Source organism: Aythya ferina (assembly GCF_964211825.1).
Source record: "Aythya ferina genome assembly, chromosome: 2".
Classification (NCBI taxonomy): Eukaryota; Metazoa; Chordata; class Aves; order Anseriformes; family Anatidae; genus Aythya; species Aythya ferina.
This window is the reverse complement of record NC_140297.1, coordinates 46,079,753-46,107,004: the sequence shown is the minus strand read 5'-3', so window position 1 is coordinate 46,107,004 and position 27,252 is coordinate 46,079,753. Positions and strand designations below refer to the sequence as shown.

At 41.3% G+C, this 27,252-nt stretch overlaps 1 protein-coding gene across 2 annotated transcripts; it reads left to right on the top strand.

Moving 5' to 3' along the window:
• The first annotated feature begins 4,854 nt into the window (after positions 1 to 4,854).
• Positions 4,855 to 26,150, top strand: TOPBP1 (DNA topoisomerase II binding protein 1). 2 transcript variants are annotated; one of them, XM_084507516.1, is made up of 28 exons: positions 4,855 to 4,926; positions 5,043 to 5,130; positions 5,440 to 5,574; positions 6,146 to 6,289; positions 7,056 to 7,237; positions 7,370 to 7,563; positions 8,289 to 8,468; positions 9,148 to 9,317; positions 9,855 to 10,018; positions 10,542 to 10,789; positions 11,046 to 11,365; positions 12,170 to 12,342; positions 13,184 to 13,395; positions 13,534 to 13,832; positions 15,027 to 15,200; positions 15,907 to 16,016; positions 17,114 to 17,237; positions 17,612 to 17,761; positions 18,265 to 18,373; positions 18,964 to 19,156; positions 19,984 to 20,210; positions 20,697 to 20,860; positions 21,750 to 21,864; positions 22,377 to 22,540; positions 23,357 to 23,497; positions 24,598 to 24,687; positions 24,977 to 25,138; positions 25,515 to 26,150. In XM_084507516.1, exons 2-28 carry the CDS (start codon positions 5,050 to 5,052, stop codon positions 25,656 to 25,658), a joined length of 4,569 nt encoding a protein of 1,522 aa, XP_084363642.1. In that variant the 5' UTR covers positions 4,855 to 4,926; positions 5,043 to 5,049; the 3' UTR covers positions 25,659 to 26,150. The 2 variants fall into 2 exon arrangements, with proteins under 2 accessions (XP_084363642.1, XP_084363643.1); XM_084507517.1 differs by lacking the exons at positions 24,598 to 24,687; positions 24,977 to 25,138; positions 25,515 to 26,150 and having other exon boundaries at positions 22,377 to 22,544; positions 23,361 to 23,491.
• Positions 26,151 to 27,252: the final 1,102 nt, after the last annotated feature.

Sequence of the window (27,252 nt, the reverse complement as noted above, 5' to 3'; positions counted from 1 at the left end):
TTACATCTGGTTTTATTATTAGACATGGGAGGAGCACTACTTCACAGACTGTCTCTCAACTCACTCTGATCCTAGAAGATTAACGCTGTTTTTAAGATAAACAAGAATACAAAAGAGGTTTTAGTATGTTCAGCGTCTACCCCTAGCGACCACAGAGCTAACCTCGAGTAATTACAGATTGCACACACCAAGTCTCTTCGGTCCTTAGGGCTACAGCGCCATCGTGGGGCCAATTGTAATGTTCAATGCTGCCATTCAAACGGGTTTGCTCCTTTCCTTACAAAGCATTAATTATTCTGAGAGGATCTTCTGTCAAAGTGACTGCCTCTGCTATGGGCAGCGTGCGAACAGCAGCAAACCTGGGAGACCAGGAGCTCCTCTGATTCATTGGGTGTTGTCTGCTTTTAATGAGCCAGGCAGCTGCCATAGCGTGGTATGGGAGAGGCAAGGCTCGTTTTAGTTCCTGCACAAGTTTTGCATGTGCTCGTATCCGGATTCCAGCCAGCTGCTGTGGAATGACTGCCTTTTGCCTTCCTATGCATAGCCTGGAAGCCTCAAAAATAAAACGGCTCTCCTCTACTGTCTCCAGAAGGATGGCTAGGGTTGAAATTTAGCTGGAATTGGGATGATCACACTCCCCCAGCCTCCCTGCCTGCTGTTGTTATAAATGAGGTCTCAACTCAATCTGAATTTTGTAATATTTATAAAACAAATATTTCTAAAAGGTATAAAAGGCAAGTAAACAGCACTGGGTGTGCGGGGAGTCCACGCTCCACCAACACGCACACACAAACATCAAACATTCTAAATATACAGAACATCGCTTTACATACTAGACCCGAGTATGCCTATACATATGTACAATCAGGAAAGGTAACAAACAATCCTTTAAGTTCCATGACTTAACAGTCTCCATTTTCCATTCCTTTTGAACAACATGTCTTGCTTTAAGTTGTCAAGCAACTCAGTCTTCGGGCCTTATGTATCCCATTCTTCCCAGATCGAAGAAAAGCATATCCATCTCCTTTTCAGGGCCAATAGGGCCTGGGTCACAAGGCACGTCCAGGTCAGCAGGGGGCGTAACAGCAAAGGCCTGCGATGGCTGTAGCAGCAGAGGGGCCCATAGCGTAGCAGTCGGATCAGTAAAGGAGCCTGCAGCTCCCTCACTGTCTGGCAAACCACACGTTTCTGACTGTGGCTCCACATGGCTCCTTGAGGCCTCAGAGACTGCTCGCCGGGTGCCGAGCAATCCCACTGCAACCTTGTGTTTAGTTGCAGAGTCCCACACCTTGACCTCAGTTTGGTCCCATATTTCAGGATCATAAACTGTCCGATTGTTAATAAGGAGAATAAGCTGTAAGGTTACCAGGACAGTCTTTGTTCCTAAGGACGAACGATTCCCCATAATGCACAACTGCTTAACAGCGAGGGGCAGCTGTGTGCCGGGTCCGCTTCTCTCAGCTTGAGCTTCCCAGCTCCGGTGCGCCTGTTTCCAGCGACTTTCTGTACGAGCCTCTCTGAGCAGTTTGCTGAGTTTGGCCGAACCCATCTTCACGAGGCGATCAGTGTGCCTGTTCCCGTCCTGGTCTCTGTTCTGCTAGCCTGTTCCTTTTCACTCCTTTTTTTCTGCTTCTTTATCGATGACATAACTTCATCCCATCGTGTTGCTTTCTTTTTTTTATCTTGAGGGCAGGCTCCCCTCTTATACCCTTCTCCCCACAGCAGTTCTTTTCAAAAACAACTTTTCATTGGTCAAACAACTTTGAATGTAACAACAACAGTAAACGCCCAGAAACTTCCATGCCTTAACGGCTGGAGAACAAGAAACTGGAGACTGCATGGAGTCTCCTGAATCACCCTTCTTTGTTCCCTCTAAACTCTTTTATATTCCTGATGGCCTCATCGTTAAGAGTCTAATGTTATCTCAACCACGGGGCTTTCCAACCCCCATGGCCACACTCCCAAATCTCCCCCTTCTTTATTAGTATCAACCATTTTCTCAACACGAATTACCACTCCATATCACAGAATCACAGAATCACAGAATCACAGAATTTTTCTAGGTTGGAAGAGACCTCAAGGTCATCGAGTCCAACCTCTGACCTAACGCTAACAGCCCTCCACTAAACCATATCCCTAAGCTCTACATCTAAGCGTCTTTTGAAGACTTCCAGGGATGGTGACTCCACCACTTCCCTGGGCAGCCTGTTCCAATGCCTCACAACCCTTTCTGTAAAGAAGTTCTTCCTAACATCTAACCTAAAACTCCCCTGGCTCAACTTAAGCCCATTCCCCCTCGTCCTGTCACCAGGCACGTGGGAGAACAGGCCAACCCCCACCTCGCTACAGCCTCCCTTGAGGTACCTAAAAAGAGCGATAAGGTCACCCCTGAGCCTCCTCTTCTCCAGGCTGAACAAGCCCAGCTCCCTCAGCCGCTCCTCGTAGGACTTGTTCTCCAGGCCCCTCACCAGCTTCGTCGCCCTTCTCTGCACCCGCTCAAGCACCTCGATGTCCTTCTTGTAGCGAGGGGCCCAAAACTGAACACAGTACTCGAGGTGCGGCCTCACCAGAGCTGAGTACAGGGGGACGATCACCTCCCTAGCCCTGCTGGTCACGCTGTTCCTAATACAAGCCAGGATGCCGTTGGCCTTCTTGGCCACCTGAGCACACTGCTGGCTCATATTCAGCCGACTGTCCACCATCACTCCCAGGTCCTTCTCTGCCTGGCAGCTTTCCAACCATTCCTCTCCCAGCCTGTAGCTCTGCTTGGGGTTATTGCGCCCCAGGTGCAGGACCTGGCACTTGGCCTTGTTAAACTTCATGCAGTTGACCTCAGCCCATCGGTGCAGCCTATCCAGATCCTCCTGCAGAGCTTTCCTACCCTCGAGCAGATCGACACACGCACCTAACTTGGTGTCATCTGCGAACTTACTGAGGGTGCACTCGATGCCCTCGTCCAGATCATCGATGAAGATATTAAAGAGGACCGGCCCCAGCACCGAGCCCTGGGGGACGCCACTAGTGACTGGCCTCCAACTGGACTTGGCTCCATTCACCACGACTCTTTGGGCCCGGCTATCCAGCCAGTTTCTAACCCAACGAAGCGTGCGCCAGTCCAAGCCAAGAGCAGCCAGTTTCTTGAGGAGAATGCTGTGGGAGACGGTGTCAAAAGCCTTGCTGAAGTCAAGGTAGACCACATCCACAGCCTTTCCCTCATCCACCCAGCGCGTCACTCTGTCATAGAAGGAGATCAGGTTCGTCAGGCATGACCTGCCTTTCATAAAGCCATGCTGACTGGGCCTGATCGCCTGCTTCCCCTTCAAGTGCTGCATGATGACTCTCAGGAGGATCTGCTCCATGAGCTTTCCTGGCACTGAGGTCAAACTGACAGGCCTGTAGTTTCCTGGGTCTGCCCTCCGGCCCTTCTTGTAGATGGGCGTCACGTTTGCTAGCTGCCAGTCGATTGGGACCTCCCCCGATAGCCAGGACTGTTGATAAATGATGGACAGCGGCTTGGCCAGCTCCTCTGCCAGTTCCCTCAGTACCCTTGGGTGGATCCCATCTGGCCCCATCGACTTGTGCATATCTAAGTGCCGTAGTAGGTCACCAACCAGTTCTTCATGGATAATGAGGGCCACATCCTGCTCCCCATCCCCTTCCACCAGCTCAGGGTACTGGGTATTCAGAGAACATCCGGTATTGCCGCTAAAGACTGAGGCAAAGAAGGCATTGAGCACCTCCGCCTTTTCCTCATCTCTTGTAACTAAGTTTCCCCCCGCATCCAGTAAAGGATGGAGATTCTCCTTAGTCCTCCTTTTTGTGTTGATGTATTTATAGAAACGTTTTTTGTTATCTTTAACGGCAGTAGCCAGATTGAGCTCCAGATGAGCTTTGGCCTTCCTAATTTTGTCCCTGCACAGCCTCGCTACTTCTTTAAAGTCCTCCTTAGTGGCCTGCCCACTTTTCCAAAGCTTATAAACCCTCTTTTTCCTCCTAAGATCAAGAGGATGGAGCCCATCTCTATTCTGTTGTGCCCAGCGACAGGACAAGTCCCCCTGTACTTGGTACTGTGTTCAGTTTTGGGCCCCTCGTTACAAGAAGGACATCGAGGTGCTTGAGCGGGTCCAGAGAAGGGCGACGAAGCTGGTGAGGGGCCTGGAGAACAAGTCCTATGAGGAGCGGCTGAGGGAGCTGGGCTTGTTCAGCCTGGAGAAAAGGAGGCTCAGGGGCGACCTTATCGCTCTCTATAGGTACCTCAAGGGAGGCTGTAGCGAGGTGGGGGTTGGTCTGTTCTCCCACGTGCCTGGTGACAGGACGAGAGGGAATGGGCTAAAGTTGTGCCAGGGGAGTTTTAGGTTGGATCTTAGGAAGAACTTCTTTACCGAAAGGGTTGTTAGACATTGGAACGGGCTGCCCAGGGAAATGGTGGAGTCACCATCCCTGGAGGTCTTGAAAAGACGTTTAGATGTAGAGCTTAGGGATATGGTTTAGTGGGGACTGCTAGCGTTAGGTCAGAGGTTGGACTCGATGATCTTGAGGTCTCTTCCAACCTAGAAATTCTGTGATTCTGTGATTCTGTGAGAGGCGATGGGCACAAACTGAAGCACAGGGAGGTTCTGACTGGGTATGAGGGGGACACTTCTGTACTGTGAGGGCGAAAGAGCACTGACATGGGCTGCCCAGAGGGGCTGTGGCGTCTCCTCTGGAGATCCCCAAAACAGAGGACAGAAGACAGAGGACATAGGAGAGAGGAGAGAGGAGAGAGGGACACCCCGCCCCAGGGCAGCGTTATCGCGGCCGTTACTCCCCACACACGGCCCCGCCCCGCCATGACGGCAGCGGGGCGACCCCCTTCCCTCCCCTTCCCTCCCGTCTCCTCCCCCGCGCCTGCGCAGTGCGAGGCCGCCGCTTTCCCGCCTGCGGCGGGTGCGTGAGGGGCCGGAGTGAGGCGGGAGGGGAGGGGAAGGGTCGCGGGGGTGCCGGGGGAGGTTGGGGTGGCGGTGAGGGGACAGCCGGGGGTTTCACCGGGTCTCGGTGTTCAGGTGGAGGATGACAGGAGGCCAGGAGCCGTTTTGCGTCAGGTTCGTCAGGTCTGCCGGCAGCTCGGGGTGCTTTTGGCAAGCTCTTGAGGTAAGTGGGCAGCCCCCCCCCCCTCCCCCCCCCCCCAATTCCCCCTCAGGGCCGGTGAGGTGGCTCCGGGGTGGGTCTGGAGGTGACGATTTGGATGCTAAATGTTTTAAATCTGACGGTTGTGGAAAGCTGGGGGGGTGTTGAGGAGCTGTTTGGTGTTTTAGCTTTCTGTTCTGCCACTATGCTCTTGCCAGGGAAGCTTTTTTTGTGGGCTGTGTCGGGGGGATGTGCTTTTATAGCTTCCTCAGGATTAACTAACTCTGGTTTGTCGATTAAATGCATGTAGTTACATGAGCTGTTTTCCTGCAGTCTATAAAAGAATTTCAGTCGGAAGAACGTCTCCAGATCATTGAAGAAGAAACAGCACTCAATATAAAAGAAAATGATAAATCCCTTTATATTTGTGATCCTTTTAGAGGCGATGTTTTCAATCATCTCAAAAAGGTATGCTACCCATCAGTTTGCTTACATTATTCTTTCTTTTCTAGGAGCACTCATGGCCGTGCTTATACACTTCATGTTGTTCTCACACTAAATACAGTAGTATTCAGTATACCCAATAACAACTTTAAAACTTCACTGCATGCTGTATTTAGGGATGAAGAAGATGAGCAAATAAGGATTGTCTTGAAGCAAGTGGAAAAATAAAAGTAGGATTGGTTCTGGTTCTGCTGGAGTCAGAAAATGAGCTGGCTCTCATTTTCTTTATTCTTGAGTAACGTGAGTTCATTTGACCTGCAAGGAATTGTCCAGCAGACAAAGACTGTCTGGAATTCTGTGACATGCTAGGTGTAGCATCTGTTGCTTTTATTAAGACCAGAAAACCTAAGAGGATTGTACTGAAAATACCCACCAGAAAGTAAAGCAGAACTGTCACCTACCTGGTGATGCTAGAGGAGGACAGAGGACAGGCCTTGCTTTGTCACTCAGGATTCAGTGACAAAGGAAACCTTCCCTGCACCAGTGTACCTTCTGCTCATTTTCCTTGTTTTCTGTTCTTGTTATTTCATTGCAGCTTGGCTGTAGAATTGTTGGACCACAGGTGGTCCTGTACTGTATGCAGTCCCAGCGATGTGTCCCAAGAGCGGAGTATCCTGTGTACAACATGACCATGGCCGATGTAACGATATCCTGTACCAGCCTTGAAAAAGATGTTAGGGTAATGCGTTGTACATGATGGATCATTTAGCTGACTTCTGTGACGTTTGCTTCAGGTGGCTTATTGCTAAGGCATCAATCACAGTATATATACTAAGTGTAACTGTGCCTGTGCGTATACGTGTCCAGTCTTTCTGTAGTTTGTACACTATGTATAGTTTATGTAAAGAATTGTATAATTGTATGGAGAAAGAGGATGTCTTCCTGTAAGTATGTAGTTTACAAATATGCATGTAGTGGTGTATCTATGCATGTACATGTATAGTATTATATAAATGTATATAAAAGTGTAAGACATCACTAACATGGGCGTAAACGTATGTTTGGGGATTTTTATTAGCCGAAGGGGTAGATCATTTAGCTTGCTAGTTTGTCTCCAGCTAGCACGCTACAGATAACATACTGTATTTTTGGTTTCTCAAACTACGTGGTAAACATTAAACATCCAGCCAGGTGTGGTGTCCATAGTTTATCTTAAATACTTTCTTTTAATTATTCCAGCATCTCTTTCTAATTTATACTACCTAAAAAACCAATCATCAGTACAATTTTTTTTCCTGATACGGTGTGATTGTAACATCTTTATTAAGGATATGTATTATATTCAGCTTACCGTAAATGTAAGTAAAATTGGATTTATATTTGATATTTTTGATCACTTCCATATGCGTATACACTTTGGATTTATGAACAGGTGGGTTTTTTTTGTTAGGAGAAACCACATAGAACTAATTTTTTTTTCTTTATTTCTGTTTTTCCACACTCAGGAAGAAGTTCATAAATATGTGCAGATGATGGGTGGACGTGTGTACAGAGACCTCAACATGTCAGTAACTCATCTTATAGCTGGAGAAGTTGGCAGCAAGAAATACTTAGTAGCTGCTTCTCTGAAAAAACCTATTCTGCTTCCCTCTTGGGTTAAGGCACTGTGGGATAAATCTCAGCAAAGGTAAAACAAACAAAAACTTACTTTGTGATGAGGACTGGTAATTCTTAAGGTGACACACACTTCTTTCTTCTACCAGTTAATTTTACTTGCTTGTTTGTTGTTTTTTTTTTCTTCTCCTTTTCACTCCTTTAGCATGATGAGATACACCGATGTTAACATGGAAGACTACGCTTGTCCTATATTTCTTGGCTGTACAATTTGTGTAACCGGCTTAAGTAGCTTGGACCGGAAAGAAGTCCAGCGCCTCACGGCTGAACATGGTGGGCAATACACGGGACAGCTCAAGATGAATGAATGTACTCACCTCATAGTTCAAGAGCCAAAAGGTAGAACTTAGAGAAAATATTATTTTCCCTTTTTGAATTGAAGTAGTGTAAATATGCATAAGAGTTTAAACAGTCTGCGTCTGCTTCAGTCGTAGTCTTACTGCTTCTATGCAGGGGAATAGTGTTGATGAGAAAAGTAACACAGGACGCACTGGCTTTGCTCTAAAGGCATACAAAAGGAGAACAAAAGAAGAAAACAGAGGTCCTGATAGAACTGAATGGAAGGGAAGAATAAAGAATAATCCTAGAGGGAAGGGAAGAAAAAAGAAAACTAAGTTTTCTGGGGGAGTGGGATGGGACTTAATTTATACACTGATCAAAATTAGTTGGATTAGTTGAAATTAGTGGATTCATTATTTTTAACTATTATTTGTACCTTCTGGATGCTATGTGAAGATCCTTCCTTCCCTCTTGTTTGTTGGTTTGTTGTGGGAAGAATGAGAAGCTTATTTCATAGCCTAGCAGAATGAGAATTTGGAGACAAGACAGTTATGTCTGATTTCTTCATATTTATATGTGCAGGTGCTGTCTGCACTTCACAGCTCCTTTTTTTTCCCAGTTGATATAGCGATGTTACTGAAAACATTTTGTAGGTGGGTTTTGTCACCATGAAATCACTTATTTGAGTTATAAAATTTTAATGTCAATGCACCTTTCAGCAATCACTCTTGGAAACATTAGTTTGTTAATAACTCGTGTCTTTTTCTTTTATTTAAATTTGAAAGGTCAGAAGTACGAATGTGCCAGAAAATGGAATGTGCATTGTGTGTCCGTGCAGTGGTTTTCTGACAGTATTGAGAAAGGCTTCTGTCAGGATGAGACAATGTATAAAATAGAGGGCAGATCAAAATCAAGTAACACACCCAGTACCTCAACGCCTACGAGTCACGCCAGCAAACCTGATAGTAAGTAAGACTTTTTAAGATGCATTAAAGTAGGAAACATTTATAGTACTAAGAAAGAGGAACGGTTTTGAATTAGTAGGATGCTGCCTGCTTTTGCAATGATAATGTTTGGAAAGTTTATTTTCTGCTCTGTTTATGCTTAAAATGCAACAGATTACTTTTATGTACATTGTATATTCCAACATCTGTAGACTTAAACATGTGAATAATTGTTTAAACAGTCAGTTTGAATTAGGTATACCTGTCCACTTAAGAATCAACAGTGTGTAACAATGTCCTAAAAAAAAAAATAAAATAAAAAAATCAACAGGGCTGTTCCAACACTTGTAATTTAAATCAGGTGTCAGTTGTGAATTAAACCTTAGAACAGCCTTAGAGGGAAAACAAATGCTGATTTTCAAGTTTTTTTTGTTTGTTTGTATTTTACTTAGCCTGTTACTTTTTTACTTTATATTTCATTTTTTCCCTTTATTTTTCCTTTATTTTTATATATATATTTTATTTTACATTTCCTTTATTTTTCCTTTTTTCTTTTTTTTAGGCTTCATATTTCCTTTTTTAGACTTCACATTTCCTTTTAGCACAACAAAATCATATGTATCAGTTTCATATTTTGTTCAGTTAAATTGTGGAAAGAGAGGAGAGAAAACTAATGCGTCTTCTTTTGTTTCTACTAAAGCTCATAACTTTTCGGACGTCAGCCACATCTCCAATATCAATTTGAGTGGTGTCAGTGAAACTGCTTGTAGTTCTGCTATGAGCAGCAGGCTGGATCCTCCTCCTGATGAGCTGGAAAACTTGGACATAAGTTCTTTTCAAGCCCCTGAAGATTTATTAGATGGCTGTCGAGTATGTTTAACAATCTGTGTTTTGAAATGTTCAGTCTTACTCTGTGGAAGCAAACTACACTGAGGTGCTGACAGTTCTGCTAGAGTAGATGTTTTATCAGCCACAAATGCCATGTTTATGTTGTGGCCATATACTGTAGCTTGCATGTCACATGTATATGAAATTAATTATATTAAATATATACATATATATATATATAGAGAGAGAGAGAGATGTATTTAAATACTGTAGTGAGTGGGTTCTAGAACTGGTGTACAGTGTTTCTTGATTTAAATTTTATTCTGTTATACAACTTCCCTATTTAACTTTTGGCTGGTGGTTCATTCCATTAGTAAATATCCAAATTTTACTAAAATAGCATACAAAGATTACTGCTCCAGTTACTGCTTAACTTCTTTTTTGCTGCTTCTCAGAAACTGCACCACTTGTGTTCTACAGCAGTTGTAACAAATAATACCAAAAAAATCCTACCACATTTTTTTTTCCCTTTTTTTGTCTTTGTCAAAAGCCTTTTTTGTTTCTGTGTTCTTGTCACAGATCTATCTATGTGGCTTCAGTGGCAGGAAACTGGACAAGATGAGAAGGCTCATTAACTGCGGTGGTGGTGTTCGATTTGATCAGCTTAATGAAGATGTTACCCATGTCATTCTGGGGGAAAACAGTAATGAACTGAAACTCTTCTTGGACAAGACGCTTCACAGGTTCTGATAATTACATTGCCTATAGTCTATTTCTTCTGTGTTTTCTTTATCCTACTGCCTTGTAAACAAGAAAATACATATCGGTGTGAAAGTCTTGTTTAAGACAACTGTTTAGGAAGAATCACAACTGGTATTTACAACTACATCCTCATGTGCTTTTGAATATGCTGAGTTTTGGATAGCCATGGGTCACATCAATAAATAGAAAGCAAGCATTCTTATTGGTGAAAAAGAGGTGTTGATGTATTAATATATGGAGGAAGAAGGATTTGGCAACCCAGCAGCATGCAGATAAAATTTACACTGAAGGAGAGTAAGTATGAAGCTCTCTGTGCTCAGACTGAAAGAATTAAGAAGCCTTAGGGCCTGTAAAGCGCACAATACTTGCTTAGTGTTGGAGTTGCAGACTTTAGGTGCATATATGTATGCGTGTGTATACACACCAGTAGTTTGCAGAGTGGGAAGGAAGAATCACGGTTTTGAAACCTGCTGTAACTTATTTGTATAACGCTTTATTTTATAGGCCTCATGTAGTGACAGCAAAATGGTTGCTGGAGTCATTTACTAAAGGTTATCTATGTGCAGTGGAGCAATATATCCCTCCCAACTACCAGCCATTAGAGAATCCGATTTTGGATCAACCTGGCGTGAAGTCAATTTTTCCCAAAACCAACAGTCTTTTGAAGAAAGAAACTGTGAATGTTACAAAGCGCCAGCAAGCTGCAGAAGACGACTTCTTGTCTCAATATCTAAATAATGATTCTACGTTAGGTAGGTTCTAGGCCCAGCACGCCAGAGAGCTTGTGAATTGAATTTGAGTTTTGCAGCATTTACTTCTTAAAAATTGAATCGCATCTAGTGTTTTAACTTCTGTATTGTATTTTAAAATTTAAATTTAAACAGGACCATATAGAGCATTTTATAATTTAAAGCTGATGGAAGACAGCAAAATGCTACTACTTCTCCGTGAAGCCATTGAGTCACCTTCAGGTTCCTGTCAAACAACTTTTTCTTTTTTCTCTTCCAGTTGAAGCTGAGAAAATACCATCTGGTGGCTTTAATGACGTTACTCGTGTGACTGTTCAAGAAGAGAATAATTCTTCTGTCTGTAATGGTTCTTTGGGAGAGCCTTCTGCACTGGTTGAAGGAGGCTTATTTGCCAGAAAGAGATTTCTTCTTCTGGGTTTTGGTGAAGAAGATGAGTCCTGCATTGCAGATATTATAAAGGAGAACGCTGGGAAAATTGTGCCGCCGCAAAGCAGAACCATTGCGGACTATGCTGTGGTGCCTTTACTGGGATGTTCTGTGAAGTCAACTGTTGCAGATGTTGTCACCAATACGTGGCTGGTAAGGAAGTTCACTTTTCGGTTCAGTAGTTAAGTAGAATGTATTAGATATAAGTCTTGTCAGAAAGCAGAGTTACTGGTGGCTTGTATGCAAATAAGGTACTGAGAAATTGGCCTTATTTTATTGGAAATGTGCTAAATGACAGCAGACTTTAAAGCCTTTGTGTGTTTGAGGTATCTTTCACTTGTTTGAGTTTATTTTCTATAGTTTTGCTAAATAAAAGTTTGTTGTCACAACTCAAAGGCTTTTCATATGAGATTGTACCAGTATTTTCTCTAAATAATGAATTTGTAGATGAAATGTTGACTAATAATGATTTCATTTGACGTCTTTGTGCTTACTGTTTCTTGCTACATGCTCTCTGCCACATCAGAAAGCTGTGGAAAGCAAGTCATCTTTATAACTCAAGGTCAAGAAAACATTAATTACACTTATCAAGAGGGGGCACATGATCTAGACTAGCTGCTGATAGTAGGTTTTAGTACTAGATAACTGAAGTGAATCTATGCAGAGCCTCAGGTCATATGTTGAATTACTTCAGGGGAGTCTCCAGAGTTGGAATAGTAACTGAGAAGTTCTCAAAATGTCTAAGTCAGTCAAACCTGGCAAAAATAAAATTATCTAGAAGAGAATGATAGCTTGTGAAATAATTTGTCTCAAGCATAAGAATGGAAGCAGGTTGCTTGTTACTGAGTCCATAAATGCTGTTGTACTGTTCCTGCAATATTGCTGTTTGCTATCTATTTGGCTTGATTGCATTTTCATCTCTATCATCTTTTTTTTTTTTTTTTTTTTTTCCCTAAGGTAACATGTGTGGAAGAGCAGGTCCTTTTAGATCCCCAGTCCAATCCACTTTTCACACCAGTCCCAGTAATGGAAGGATTTACTCCCTTGGTGGACTGTGTTCTTTCTTTTAGCCAGTTCACCGGTGCAGAGAGAGATTCCCTAGCTTATCTGGCAGGACTGCTAGGAGCAAGGTATGTCTCCTGTTACTGTTCCTTCTTGTTGTTAGGCAGCCAATATGATGAAATCCTTCATGCATTTCATTTATTCTTTTACAGGACTTAAAAAAATCTTGGTGTAAAGCTCTTTCGGACTCTGTTAATTTATGTTGCTGAAGCTATGAGGCATTAATATGCAGTTCTTTATTTCCCTCTCCTTTAGAGAAGTTTAGTCTATTTTCACAGAGACTAATTTCTGTCAGAATCCCCTGAGTCTCATATTTCTAATATTTGCTGACAAAAAGGACAGTTATTCAGATACTGGGCCTTCTGAATTGCTCTTCAGAGTCCAGGAGCAGACTGTTGTTCCTCTTCAGTAATATCTGGTCCAGCCTCATAACCAGTGCCAGTGCACCATTTCCTAGAATGGTGAATTACTTGCTTACAGTCCATCAGGAGCTTTGAGAAGCATTAACAAAGCCATGTTCAGTCTGGGAGTGGCAAAAATGTATATTCTCATAACAGAGTATCGTTTGATCTGATTTGCAGTCTGTTTGAACTGAAGTGTTTGCTGGTGAGCTCTCGGTTCTTCTGTCTTGTAAAACTGGGTCCTTCATGATAAGGGAAAAATTGTAACATGAAAACTGTTGTTTGTGTGGAAACAATGTTTGTCAGCTCCAGAAGGGAATCCAGCCTGTCCTGTTAATCTTGCAGAAAAATCTTAGGCCCAGTACATGGAGTGTACATACTAAGTGGATGGCCCTAGGTAATTCTGCTGGTTCTCCTTCACTTGCTTGAATGTGTTTTATAGTACTGTAAACTTTCCCTAAGTTAACCTTGTCATGACTAAAGAAATGTTTTATTAATCTAATTTTAGAGTCCAGGAATTCTTTGTGCGAAAAGCCAATGCAAAAAAGGGGATGTTTGCCAGCACACATCTCGTGGTGAAAGAGCCGAGTGGTTCCAAGTACGAGGCTGCAAAGAAATGGAATTTGCCTGCGGTCACTGTAGCTTGGCTTTTGCAGTCTGCAAGGACAGGAAAGAGAGCAGATGAGAGCAAATTCTTGGTTGAAAATGCAGAGGCTGAAGGTTGGTTATTAGCAAGCTAAGGGAGTATGGGAAGAAAGGTTAGGTGAATGAAGTTGCTATTTAAATAAATGTATATGAGATCTGTGTTTAAAAGAAAAATCAGATTGCATGTTTATGTTTCCTTTATTTCATTTAAAGATAAGGAGAGTTCCGTTACTCAACTTAATGACAAGACACCAGCAACTATTAAATCTCCCGATTCTCCAGAACGACCTACTTATCTGCTTGAAGCTGGAAAAAAAGCACCTGTGACCCCTCTTGATATCAACAGGTTCCAGAGTAAAGCTTTCCAAGCTGTGATCTCTCATCACATTGGGAAGACCACAAGCCCTCATGCACAAGGGGCACTGCCACAAAAAGAACCGTCTTTGCACCTTGACACACCATCAAAGTTTCTTTCCAAAGACAAGTTATTCAAGCCCTCCTTTGATGTAAAGGTAATGTTCTTTGCAAGTTTTTAAGTCAGTAGAGCCAGCAGGGTAAAAAGTATGCATAAACTTAAAAAGAAAACAGAAACTTGATCTTAGGTCTCTTTAAGCTGTTCACATGCAGCCTTCCCATTTTGAATAAAGCAGGAAAAATGGCTTTATTTATTTACATGCGTTTCTAGTTAATGACCTGTGGATGAAATCTATTGTGTAGTAGATATTGTAATGTCCTTAACAAAGCTCCTTTGTGCCTATTGCATCTTAGAGGTTCTACACCTCACAGCATGTATTCCTCCAGATACTGAAAAATAGTTACTTGTTCTGTGATGAAATGCTACTTTAAAATTGTTATGTTAAAAAGTATCATTATAACTGCTATCAAGCTGTTACTGCAAGTTGAAAAATGGACTGGGGCTTTGGGCTCCTTGTCTCATTCTGAAAACCGTGAAAAACTACTAGCCTTAAAACAAAACAAAGAAGCCTCTGACACTTGGGAGTATCTATGCTGGAATAACTCTTTGAGTGATCTGAGTGCTCTTGGGAAGTCTTCAAGTTTGTTTTTGTCTTCAAGGCCTTCAGTAAAAAGTGAATTCACTGAATTCCTGCGAAATTATTGGGGTTCTATGCATGCATGCACCCCTTCCCCAACATAACAAAACATTACAGAACTAGAATTATCAAATGTTCTTTTGAGTTAATCCTGTTTCATGAAACTAGTTCTCTGCTTTTTGAAATCTAATAGTTTGCTACCTTGATAACTTTCAAAAGCAAGATACTTTAGGTTAAAATTCTTCATTAAAAAAAAAAAAAAGAGCTTGGTGTTTTAATAGTTTGGAGGGAATCACATATCTTCCTTACCCAAGAAGTTGCGTATGAATGTTAGTAAATTAAAGCACTGGTTTGGAATTAAGAATACCTGGGTTTGGCTGCTGGTTTTTCCATTAAAGCAATTTTCATTGATAGCAATGAAAAAGATCATTAATCTTGTTTCTGTTTTACTTAATCCTATTCTTAGGGTCTGCATATCTTGTACTGTTTTTGTGCAATGGTACTGTGTTTGCACTTGCTTACCACTACTGTAGTACGTGGTCCTGGTTTATGAGTATGAGATCTTACTACTAGATTTATGAAATTTGCACTCGAGTGAAAATATGGGTTGCAATGTGTTCATGAAAGTCAGTCGGTTACTTCTTTTTTTGGTAGGATGCTCTGGCGGCTTTGGAAACTCCAGGAGGCCTTGGTCAAAAAAGCAGGAAGCTGAGCACACCTCTCTCTGAAGTCATTGGCAGGAACTTGAAATTGGCACTGGCAAACAGCACACGGAATGCAGAAGCTTTTACTGCCAGCCCTCAGTTGAAGGCTGCACAGCCAGAAGCGGTAGGAAATGCTGGAAAGCAAAGAATTTGAAATCTGTACAACTACCCAAATACTAAGTAGTTGCTAAGCAGCATGCTATATATATAAATCTGTAGCAATCTAATTTTTGTAATATTAGGATAGGAGGATTCTATCCCACTTAAATTCCTAGGCTTCAGATGAGTAGGATCAAATAGTCTGCTTTGGGCTAAAGTTCAGGGTTGTATTCTGATCTACCCTAAGGAAAGAAAACAGAAAAAGAAGCAGGAGAAAAGGATGTGTACTACTTGCCGTGGTAGTCCACAGTATATTGTAAAAGAGGGGCAAGAAAGCTAATGGTGTTCAGTAAAGGAAGGCTATCACTTGTTATTTTGTAGTTCTTTATATTGCTCTTTTTCGTTCCAATACAGTGAAATATGTTGTGGCATCAGGTTTGATAATTGCCTAATTTCAGTGTACAGGAAGTGCTCAGTCTGTGATGAGAGGAGAACAATATAGTTTGGGGAGGCTGGCTGAGAGTAAATCTTTTGTCTTTGGTTTCCTCGTGTTTGGAATGATAATAGTGCTCTCTTGACCATGGGGACTGGGAGTAGCAAGTACAGAAAAAACGTGTTTATCTTTCTTGTTAGTGTATATGTTATCACATATTACACTAAATATTTAAATATTGTTATTGATACTGAAACCTTCTAAACATGACTTTTTTTTTTTTTTCCTCCTTGACCAGGAAGAAGAGCCCAAGCCTCTAGCTGATGTTGTTATCTGTGTTAGTAAAAAGCTTAGTAAGAGGCAAAGTGAACTGAATGCGGTAGCAGCTTCTCTTGGCGCAGAGTACAGGTATCAGCTGATCTAAACAGCTTCTAAGCTTCTGCACTGTTAGGAATTCTAACAAATACGAGTCTTGGCATTATAATATTCTTATCTACATGACCTTTTGCTATAGCTGAACTTTAGATTTCACTATCTTAAATGATTTCTATTGCAAAATATGCCTATCTTTTTCTGCTGTCTCTGTGTTCCTGATAAGTCTGTCTTGGAAAGACTGTTTGTCCTGAAATCTTCTAGAAGCACAGGAAAATATTCTTTCTTTCTCTTTTTTGCAGAAGACTCTGAAGGTGTTTCAGCTTTTGAGTAGTTTAAAATATATATTTTGGATTTTGAATCTGATCTTCGGTTCAAAACTAATTATTTTACAGATCGTAAGCTTTTCTAAGAACAGAAAGTTTGCCATGCTTAACTAAAATAGGTTGTCACTAGGAGGAACTACAAAATAACTGCTGTGATTTAAGACAATTCTGGTCTTGCTAAACCCTGTTTATGTATTTTACTACTGACTGCTCTAAAAGTTTTCATTCAAAACGTGGATGATGAAAATGGAGATTAAAATTGATATAAAAAATATATATTATTATTTTATGTTATAATATATTAATATAATATATAATTATAACATGTATTATAGATATATCAATATTCATATATTTTATATTCTAATTGAAATAGCATTGGATTTTTTTTATCAGTATAAAATTATTTATTTTGAGCTTCAAGAATTAGCATTTCAGTTGCAGCTCAGTGCATCAATGAAAAGCAAAGCTCTAATACTATGTCATACGTTCTTTTAAAAACTGATTTGGAAGTTCATTTACTTAAATAAAAAGAAAAACAAACAAACCCTCTTTCATACCTTTCTCGGGCTGACTTTTGTTTACTTCAGGAATATTTTCAGAAGAAACTAAAGGTGTTCTATCTTGAAACTCATTGCTGCCTTTTTTTTTTGGTGAAGAAGCAGGCTCATTATTTATTTAGGCATAAAAAAATAAGCAAAACAGTATTTTATCATGAGCGAAGGACAGGAAAATTTCTGGGATTGGCTTCTGATCCTTTCTGGTAGCAAATTATATCCTAAAGTTGCATTTCATTTTCCTTTCTAGATGGTCTTTTGATGAATCAGTAACACACTTCATCTACAAGGGAGGGCAAAATGACAACAACAAGGAGTATAGATCCGTTAAAGAATGGGGGATACATATTGTTTCGGAACACTGGCTTTTAGAGGTATGGAAATTGCTTTGTTCCCTTACTAAAAGTAAAGGGAAACAGAAGCTTAAAACTAGTTAGACAGCAATTGTTTTTCTGTTTAAATTTACATGGAACATATGTAGGAACTGATGCTTTATGTTCCACTTCGAATTTATAAATTGAACAGTTTTCACTAGTGTACTTTTACCTTGTTCTCCATGAGGAGAAAAGGAATTCTATTCCATTTGACAATTCTGCTACGTTCTTCGGAATGAGAGCTACATTTTTCTCTTGTGAAATCTACCTTTTCAGTGATGCTTTTATTATGCTTTTCCTATGCTTAGATGTGGAACTTCTCTTATTTTTCAACCGGTTTCTCATCTTTCATATGTTAACTGATGTTGTTACAGAGTGCCCAAGAATATAAACGGCTTCCTGAATCTCTCTTTCCTCACACCTACAATCCCAAAATGAGTCTGGACATCAGTGCAGTGCAGGATGTCAGGCTTTCCTCCTCGGGTAAGCTTCCATCAACTGGAAAACCAGCAGAAGAAAATGAGGTATAGTGTGTGATATAAATTCATGTTCTATGACACCATGGGGATTCAGTTCACTTAATCGTTATGTTTAATGAAATAAATAAATTTGATGCTTAGTGATGCTCTGGATCAGGTTTAGCTAGTAATTAATAGCAGCTACTGCAGGAGGATCTTTCAGGTTTTTCCTGCATTTGTAACCCTCTTCTAAGGCGGTGGAGGGAAACCCAGACACTTCAGGATTCAGTGTGCTTTCCAAATTTGAAATAATGTAGTTTATTCTTTGCTTTTTCTTGTAAATGAGTAAGAGATCCAAGGCATAAACTCAACCTAGCAGACGTTTAGACTGCAGAGCAGGTGTTGCCATTGATGCTGTTGTTCACTGTCGTGCTGTCATTGTGGTGGCAGAAAGGTTAGCGTATTCTAAAGCAAGACTGTTAATCTTCAGAATTTGTGCACGTGTTGAACAAGGGTAAAAAGCAAAAATTTGGGAGTTTGAGAATTCTACTTGTCTTCATTGGTTTTAGATTATTCCAGTGGATGAAGATGATGCTGAGGATGATGTCACTACCGACCAACTAAAGGAAATAGTCCATACAGGAGAAGAACAAGCCGTAACAAGTGAATCCAAAGGAGGTAAATAAAAATCCTTGCTTTCAAAATAGTTGCAGAATGTCAAACTGCATATATAAGCTTTTTACAGTGCTGAATGTTCAGATCTGGAAGTTTTAGGTACCATGTTTATATACCAGTCAAATACAGCCAGCCCTCATCGTTGCTGCATTTGAGAAAAATGTTTTGCTCTCTAATTTAAAGATTTTTATTGGCCCACAAGAAAATTGTGATCATCCATAACAAATTACTTGCCTTCTGTTTCTTTGTTTTTAAAAAAACTGAAGTTTGATTTTAACGTGACAAATCAATATTTTAGACTATACATTTCCATGTAATATACAGAAATGTGTTACAGGAGAATTGTTGATACAAGCTAGGTCACACGGGCAATTTCAGAAGGGATCCAAATGGGAATTCCTACTTGTGCTTAGAAATACACATTATGTGCATACACATTATGCACACTTGAGGTGTGCATAATTTTCCTAGATACTTTTTCCACCCCTTAATATATTGTCTGCTTCTTGTTGTGGGGGAGGGAAATTTACTTGAATCTCACCTGTTGCAATGTAACACTCCTGATCCTGCGGGCTTTGTCTATTCTCTTGAAGTTTTGACCCAAGCACTAGAAATGAGGGAGAACTTCCAGAGGCAGCTGCAGGAGATCATGTCTGCCACATCAATAGTGAGACCACAAGGACAAAGAGGATCCCTTTCGAGGAGCAGTTTTGACGGTTCTCCAACTACTCCCGATAGCACACGGCCCATGCGAAATGGCCGCAGTAGGGTTTTGGAAGCTCTAAGGTATTGATTTGCATTTTGAAGCACCTTATTTTGTCCTCTGTAGTCATTCTCAGATAGTCACTGAAACATGAACAGGTCTGCAGGGTTTTCAGATGTATTGTCTTTCTCTACTGATGTACTTCAGTTGATTCTTTTGTAATTCAGTCTTTAACAAGACCTGCTAGACAGACTCAGAATATTCTATTAATCCTAAGATTACCCGTAAGTGGGTCTGTCTCACTTTTCAAGCAATGGTAGAATGATTGCTTTTTAGTTTTGAATTGAATTATGCTGATTTCTTTTTCTTCAGATTAGTTAATGTTCTTAGAGATTTTTTTTTAAGAAAACAGTGTTGCAGTACTTCAGTACGTAGCTCATATACAAATAGTTCCTTACAGAAGCGCTTTGCAGGAATATTGCTCCTCTTTTTCTTTTCTCTCTAAATCACAGTGAAAAGAATTTGAGCTCTAACAGAGCTGAGCTACAGTAAGAGATTAATTGAAACCTTGCAAAATTATTCCATTTAGCTTGGTATTTATTTGCAAATTAATAGGTTCAGTAAAGAGCAAAGTACACTGATTATGGAATAATTTATCAGCATGACATGTAATAAAAAAAATTGCCTACTTATGTTTTGGCTGACTTTTTTCAGCCACGCTGACACTTAGACACACAAAGCCAGGCTTCCAGGGTTGTTTTTATGTTGAAGCTTTCTCATTTTCTGTCCGTGCTTTCTAATAAAGCCACTTGGATGCTACAGTTGATGTGATCCTAACACATTACCTTCTAGGATGGTAGTGTTCTGCAGAACAAACAAATATTTGAAGTACCTATGCTTTTTGCCTCAGGCAGTCCCGTCAAGCACTTACGGATATAAACACCGAGCCTTCCCAGAGTGAGCAGATAATCTGGGATGACCCTACTGCAAGGGAGGAGAGAGCGAGACTTGTCAGCAACTTTCAGTGGCCCAACAGTCCTTCCCAGTACCCAGAGCAAGTTCAGAGTAACGTCAATAAGAACACGGATGAGTCTGTCTTCAGAGAATCCATAGGTGATTCAGAGATTGCTGGTATAGGTAAGATCACAAATAAAATGTTTTCTCTTTGTAACAACATCGGGTGGATCTCTGGGGCTTTTAAAATATGGTGGTGTTTGGATCCTACTTTAAAAACACTAGAAAGTGAGCATTGTTGGTATTTCTTGGATGAAGATACGATTTTACATATTTGAGCTCTGTTATGTGTTGCTGTTTCTTAAAGAAGTGCTTTCCTATCCATTTGCCATTTGTGGTCAAACACCAAGGCAGAACTTGTCTGAAAAAATAGCCTGGATCAACTTCAAGAAATCTCTCTTGTATTTTTATTTGGAACCCCATCTGGTTTCCAGGTAACAAGTCAGGTAGATGGAGTGGAATGCAAATGGAAATGCCAGTAGCGGAGTCTTTTTAATCGTAAAACCAGCGGGTGGTTTTTGGACATTTAGAATAATTATTTTTTTTTTACTTTGTCCATAATTATATTCAGCCAAAGACAAATCATGTAACAATATTTTACTTTCACAGCTGTTCCTGAGGCTGAGGATGGAGATTTGATGGAAGGTGTAAAGAATCCTGTACACAGAGATCCTGAAACACCCATTAAGGATAACCTGATCCCCACTCCACAGGCTCCCAGCATTGCTTTCCCCCTGGCTAACCCTGCCGTGGCACCACAGCCCAAAGAAAAGGTTTGTCTTATGAAGAAATGTTAATAAGGACAGGTGCTTTAAGAGATACAACTATACTTTAAGAAATTTTGAACTTGACTGTGAATATCTGAATTTAAAATCTTGAAGTGGATTACTTCTTTGCAGCTCAATTTATGTCCCCTGTTCTCCAAGATTTTGAACAAATAATGGCTGCGTGAATAAATAAAGCTCGCTTGTCCAGATAAATTAAACTTTTTGCCGTGTTAGCAAAATAGCTCCTGGTGGAACGCTGAGGTGGGCTGTGGGTGTTACCCAGAACTTCTCCAGCCATATTAGGATGATGGAAAAAAAGGTTAGGCCTTTGTTTCCTTGGTAGTATCTGGAATTCATGCTGAAGTACAAAATGAGTATGTGGCTTGTGTCCATCTGCCTCCCCTGCCAAAGACCTGGTTTAAAAATTCCGTGTGTTATAGTGAACTTGGAAGGCGCTAGGAAAATGAGTTGAGTCTTTTGCTTGCCATGCATCACGACAGCCAAACTTTAGAGGCATGAAGTGCCCTGTTAAATGAGCTGAGGTGGAAATGCATGAAAGCCCTTGAAGTTACAGAAAGCCTGAATGGAGGAAGCAGTGCGATAGGTGGATGATGGCTGCGTTCAATTTGGCATCCAGTGACCCTGAATGAAGGATTAGTTTTTATGACAGATCTGTTCAGTTGTGCCCTGAAGAAAGGGGGAGCCAAGAGGACGTTAAGCAGGAGCCTAATGTCGATTTGATGAGATCCAGCTTCTGTCAAGTGATTGACGGGTTTGGTTCTTCTTTTCCTGGCTAAAAGGAAATACAAAAATAACCCAGAATGGTTGGCAGAGATACAGTCAGCTGTCAGCGTAGTCTTTGTCATATTTTCAAAATGTCTTACTGTATTTTCAGGCCGTCGCAGAAGATGAGAAGGCTGATGAAGAGCCAGAAAAACACCGTAAATTTCAGCTGTCTTCTCTTAATCCTCAAGAAAGATTTGATTACTGCCATCTGATTGAGGAATTAGGTACTAGATCCTTGTGAAATGCACAGAATAGTGTGTCTGTAAGCTGGTCAGCTGTGGCTCTGGGAAAAGAAAGGGCTTCTGTTGATGACTCACCAGATTGGAGGCCTCAAATTTATGGTTTTCTGTGCTTGTGAGCAATTCCTTGAATATATTGTTATTATGTGAGTGATCAGCTTTGCCGTAAAACTGCAGGAGACAAAAACATTGCTGTTCCTTTTAGCTGTCTCCACAACAGCCTCATTCTTCACTGTTGGGGGTGTTTAGGATCTGCCCTCCTCTGGTGTCTCGTTCCTGTCTGTGTTACATTGGCACTTTCTTTTTATCAGAGCCACTCTTTCTGCCTGCTCCTCCTTCCTTGGCAGCTTCTGCCCATGTCACTTAGATTGGGGTTATCCGTGTAAATTTGAGTTAAGTGTATTTTTATTTGAATTCATTCAATTCGTGCTTTGAGTGATCCTTTGTGGTACAGCCTGCCCCTTAAATAACTTTCAAATTCATTCCTCAATTCCAAGGTGGAATAGTACTTGAGAAGCAGTGCTTTGATCCAAGTTGCACACATATCATCGTGGGCCATCCTCTTCGAAATGAAAAATTCCTGGCCTCGATGGCAGCTGGGAAGTGGGTGCTTCATCGTTCCTACCTGGAGGCATGTCGAGCAGCTGGCTGCTTTGTTCAGGCATGTAACCTTATTGAGAAATTAGGATGTTGCACTTCTTTTCATGTGTGTGTTTTTTTTTGTTTTTTTTTTTTTTTTTTTTTTTTTAACCTGAGAAATGTTTGGCAAGCTTTTCTCTGAAAACTAGTCACAGACAAAAACTTGTCCTGATCTAGGACAAATTAAAGATCTATACTTTATAATTAATTCTGAAAATTGAAGCTTGAGTACTTTTTGGTAAACTTCCACTGGTACCAGCTGTGAAACTAATTGTACCAGGAATTAAATCTTGATTTATTTCAGTAAATGAATGTTAAGTTTTGAAGATTCCAACTCTATAATCGTGTATGTAAACCCCTTGGACACTCTCTGCCAACTCCACACCTCCCTAACAATTCAGTTCTCCTGTGTCTGGCAGTCTTTTCACATTGACCAGGCTAACTTAAACTGGGTCATATCTTTACATACCAAAACCAACTTGAATTGTTTTGGAATATACTGTAAGAGTCCAAAATAGTGAGTTGTATTGGATTCCCCTGTTGATATCCACAGGAAGAATCTGGTTGTGTATGATGTGAATTGATGTCACAGAAAACATGAGTTGATTTAAAACAGGGGGGCAGTTTTTATGCATGGGAAAGACACTTCTGTGCAATTAAGAGCCATATCAAATTTTAACTAATGCCGTATTCCCAGATAAAACTGATCTACAAAGCTACAGTGGGTTGGGATTTTTTTTGGACATTGTTGTTTTTATTTGTTTTTCTTTGCCATCGGGGAAAAACAGTACAAAAGTTGGGAGGACTTCTTTGTAATTCAAGTTTATGATTGTTCTAGGAAGAAGATTATGAGTGGGGAAATAATTCCATACTTAATGTTTTGTCTGGAATCAATGTAAACCAGAAGAAACTAGCGCTCGCGGCCATGAGATGGAGGAAAAAAATTCATAAAGGAAGGCAAGAAACTGGTATCGCTGAGGTATTCAGAGACTTGTTGAATGTAAGCTGTACGGTGTGGGTGGCCAGGCCAGCGGTTGTCACCAGAACTTCACAGGCAGAGAAAGTTCATCTGTCATCGTAATAGGAACAAAATGGCTTAGCTGGCTATTTTCCTAGTTAAGTAATTTTGTTTTTTTAAGAAGTTTTTTGTGCTAATATATTAAAATTAGGTCCTTATCTGTTCCTGAGCTGTTGTTCATTCTTTTGCAAAGCTAGACACATACATACCAACGGGTGTAAATGTCCATCAGCCGTCAAGGTGCCATTGTTTCTGCTTCGGAGCTCTGACCGGGTACCCAACTTTTTCTTAAAAGGAAACCTCAGCTGGTGATGGCAGTGATAGAAGTGCTGTGCTGTGCCATATAGGTGAACACAGCTCCCTGGGCAGCATTTCCGTAGCTCTAGCAATGAGTGTTCTATGCACTGCAAACAAGGCACACGTTTTCCAAAAGCACCAGCTGTGATTTTTACCGTGCAAGTTCCACAGTGTTTCAGTGAGATTTTTGAAAGTGGGACTTGAGCTCCACAAACCTTTTAAACTCCTCTCTCAAACCAGGAATTGAAGAGTTCAATGAAAGGTAGAAATGCTGCCCCTGTGTCAGTTGCATCAGTGTAACGCTTGACTTGAAGATATTTATAGTAACCTTTTTAAAATGAGTGCTTGTAACAAACCCTCTGTGCCACTTGCCTATTTGGAGACCCAGTGGCCAGAGGTGCTTTTACTATAACAGTATGTAATACAGTGCACAGAGCAGAGGTTAAAAATGTTGTTTTCAGTAGCTGTTTTTCTTAAAAATGTGGTTTTGTACATCAGTGTCTGTTCTGGAAAAAAAAAATACTCGTTGCCAAGTGTTTTTTAATGCCCCTCTCGCTATGTGGGTGAAAGGGCTTGGTGGCAAGCTGCTGGAGTGTGTGGGGTTGGCTCAACAGCTATTAGGAATCGTTTTGTTGTTTTTTTTTGTATTTAAGAAAGACGAAACCAGGTGATAGCAAATCTTCATCTGATGGATATTCCTGGAAGAGATAAATGATGGATCCCCTAAGTGTGTACTTTTGTAGTAAATTGAGTTTCTTCTCTAGGGAGCCTTCAGTGGCTGGAAAGTGATCCTGAATGTTGATCAGACCAAGGAAGCAGGGTTCCGACGCCTTCTTCAGTCAGGAGGAGCAAAAGTATGTATGTTTTTGTTTTAGTTTTGTTCTTGGAAAAAATAAGGACGTTTTTATCTCTTTTGTATTTAAGATATTAGTAACAATTTCTGGCCCCAGCTCTCATAAGAGGATCAGCCTTCTTGAAGGGTACACGATGGTACAGGAAGCACTGTAAATGGTATTTAGTTTTGTATTGGTTTGCTGCTTAACTTGATGAATGTGAATTTATAGGCCATGAACTGCATTTGTCTCCCTTGGGGAGGAAACAGAAAAATAAGCTAGTTCTTGTCTTTCGTGTTTTAATTGGCAGGTGTTTTCTGGTCATTCCGCATCTTTCTTCAAAGAAGCGACTCATCTCTTTGCTGACTTCAGTAAGCTGAAGCCAGACGACTCCCGGGTGAACGTAGCCGAGGCAGCAGCCCAGGGAGTGAACTGCTTGAAGCCCGAGTACATCGCCGACTACCTCATCCAGGTGCGTGTGCCCGGGGCGCTCTCAGGAGGGACGGGTCAGGCCCCTCACCTCTAGCAAGCCAGGTCACCGGGAGCCTCCAAAGTGGCTGCTGCTGTGTTGGCAACGAGCCTCTTTGCCAGCAATTATGGCCACAAATGCCTGCGCTGAGTTATTTCGATCCGTGGCTGCAAATTTTAACAAGTCGTGCTGTAACATGACTTGTTCCAGTGCTGGCAGTCGGATCTGTTGCAGGGCAGGGAGTTTGCAAAATATTCAAAATGTAGGTGCGCAATGTTCATTTTATTACTTTAAAACTTAGAAAACAAATGAGCTGTTTCTTCCTTCTCAGAAGCTTCTTGAGCTAAGCCACTTCTTTTTCTCCCTTCCTTTATTGAAGGAGCCACCTCCCCCGATGGAGTCTTACTGCCTGCCAGAAGCTGAACTTTATTTTCAGAACAACAAAGAACTTGGGACTGGATTATCCCAGAAAAGAAAAGCAGCGGGGGAAATGAGCAGAGTCAAGAGATCCAGGATACACTGAGAAAATTCGGTGTTTTTAACTTGTACATTTTGTATTTATATTTTTTCATTCTTACCATGAAAATTAAAAGCTTTGAGTACCACTTCTAATTTGTCCTGAGATTAAAATAAGCTTACAGGAATACTCATAGGAAAGATTGCTTTGGTTACTGGTACCATCCAAAACTGTTGCAAGAGCTTATTCAAAAAATATTTTGTCTCCATAATGTTACAGTAACTATTACGGATTTGGTTTGGAGACACCACTGTGTAATAGTAGTAAAGAAATACTTTGTGAGGGGCTTAGTCCATCTTTTATCTGTGTGTTGTGGGAAAAACAGCAGCTGATGAGAATGCTGTTACATTTGCACACAGCAATGGACTTAGAAGAGGAAAACCATAAAACCTGTTGGTTTCTTTTGGGGCAAAAAAAGGGGGGGGGGGGGGAACAGACCAAAAAAGGGCTTACAGATTTTGCTACTAATGGTGGATATAATAAATTATTTCTATAAAATGTTTTCTGTGTTTCTGCCATTCTGAGTGCTGATGATTGTGTTAAACAAACCTAGAACTAACTCTTCTTTGCAGGAGCTGAAGTCTGGCTGAGCTCTGTTTGAGGCTGCAGCAGGAACCCAGAGGTAGAAGAGAGCTGTTAGTTTCCAGCTGCTGGAAATGTTCTTGGTCAGACAAGCAGAATGTTTGACAAGTTATTTGACATTTCAGTAGCTGTGGGGTCTGGGTGTGTTTGCTGAGAGTGTGCTGTATGCCAGTTGCACCATGCTGGGCTGGGTAAAGGTGCTTAGCCATGCTTTTTAAATCAGAAGAGCTTTATTTAAGCGGCTGGAATTGCTGCAGCCTGTTTGAACAGCAGAGCACAAGTTCCCCTGGCCAAGGCCCCAGTAGAGGTGCCCAGGGAAACGTGTGTAACATCCTCCAAGTCTATTTAGCTATTTTTATTGTGAAGGTGAGGGCTGGTGGGGGCTGTGTTCTACTTTTATTTTCTAGCTGCTGAACACCCCCTGTATTATAAACACCTCTGCACCGCCAGCAGTTGTGGGTACCAGGAAGGAGCAGCCACCAGGACCCAAGGCTCAGTGCAACCAGGGGGAGAACGGCCCCTCTGCTGCTGAAGGGACAGGACAAGGCCTGAGCTGCGGGAGTCATCAGGTGAGAGAGCAGGAGCACGGCGTGCCTTTACGTGCAGGACTGGAGGTGCCAATGCTCATGAGGAGTTTGGTTCTTTTAAAAGGTGAAATCCAAGGCCCTGGGAGCAGAAGCTTAGAGATGGCTAAATTGAACTGCAGTGACTACAGTCATAGCAACTGCTTTGCTTTATCTTATCAGCGTGATGCTTTTTACTATTTGTGGATGTCAACCACTACATCTCTGCCTTGCTTTAGGGCCATGTACAGAAAAATAAGTTACTAATGTCTTAAAATCACTTTTTTTTTGCATTAATTTTGCATTTCAGTGACACTTTGCTGATTTACTTCTAAAATGCAGCTTTGTGTTATAGGAATTTTAAATAGGTGTGGGTAGTAGGTGAGACCCAGGAGGCCTGGAGGGTGCTTTAACTTTTCTTTCATCCCTGCTGCTGCTCTAGGAGGGCAGTGCTG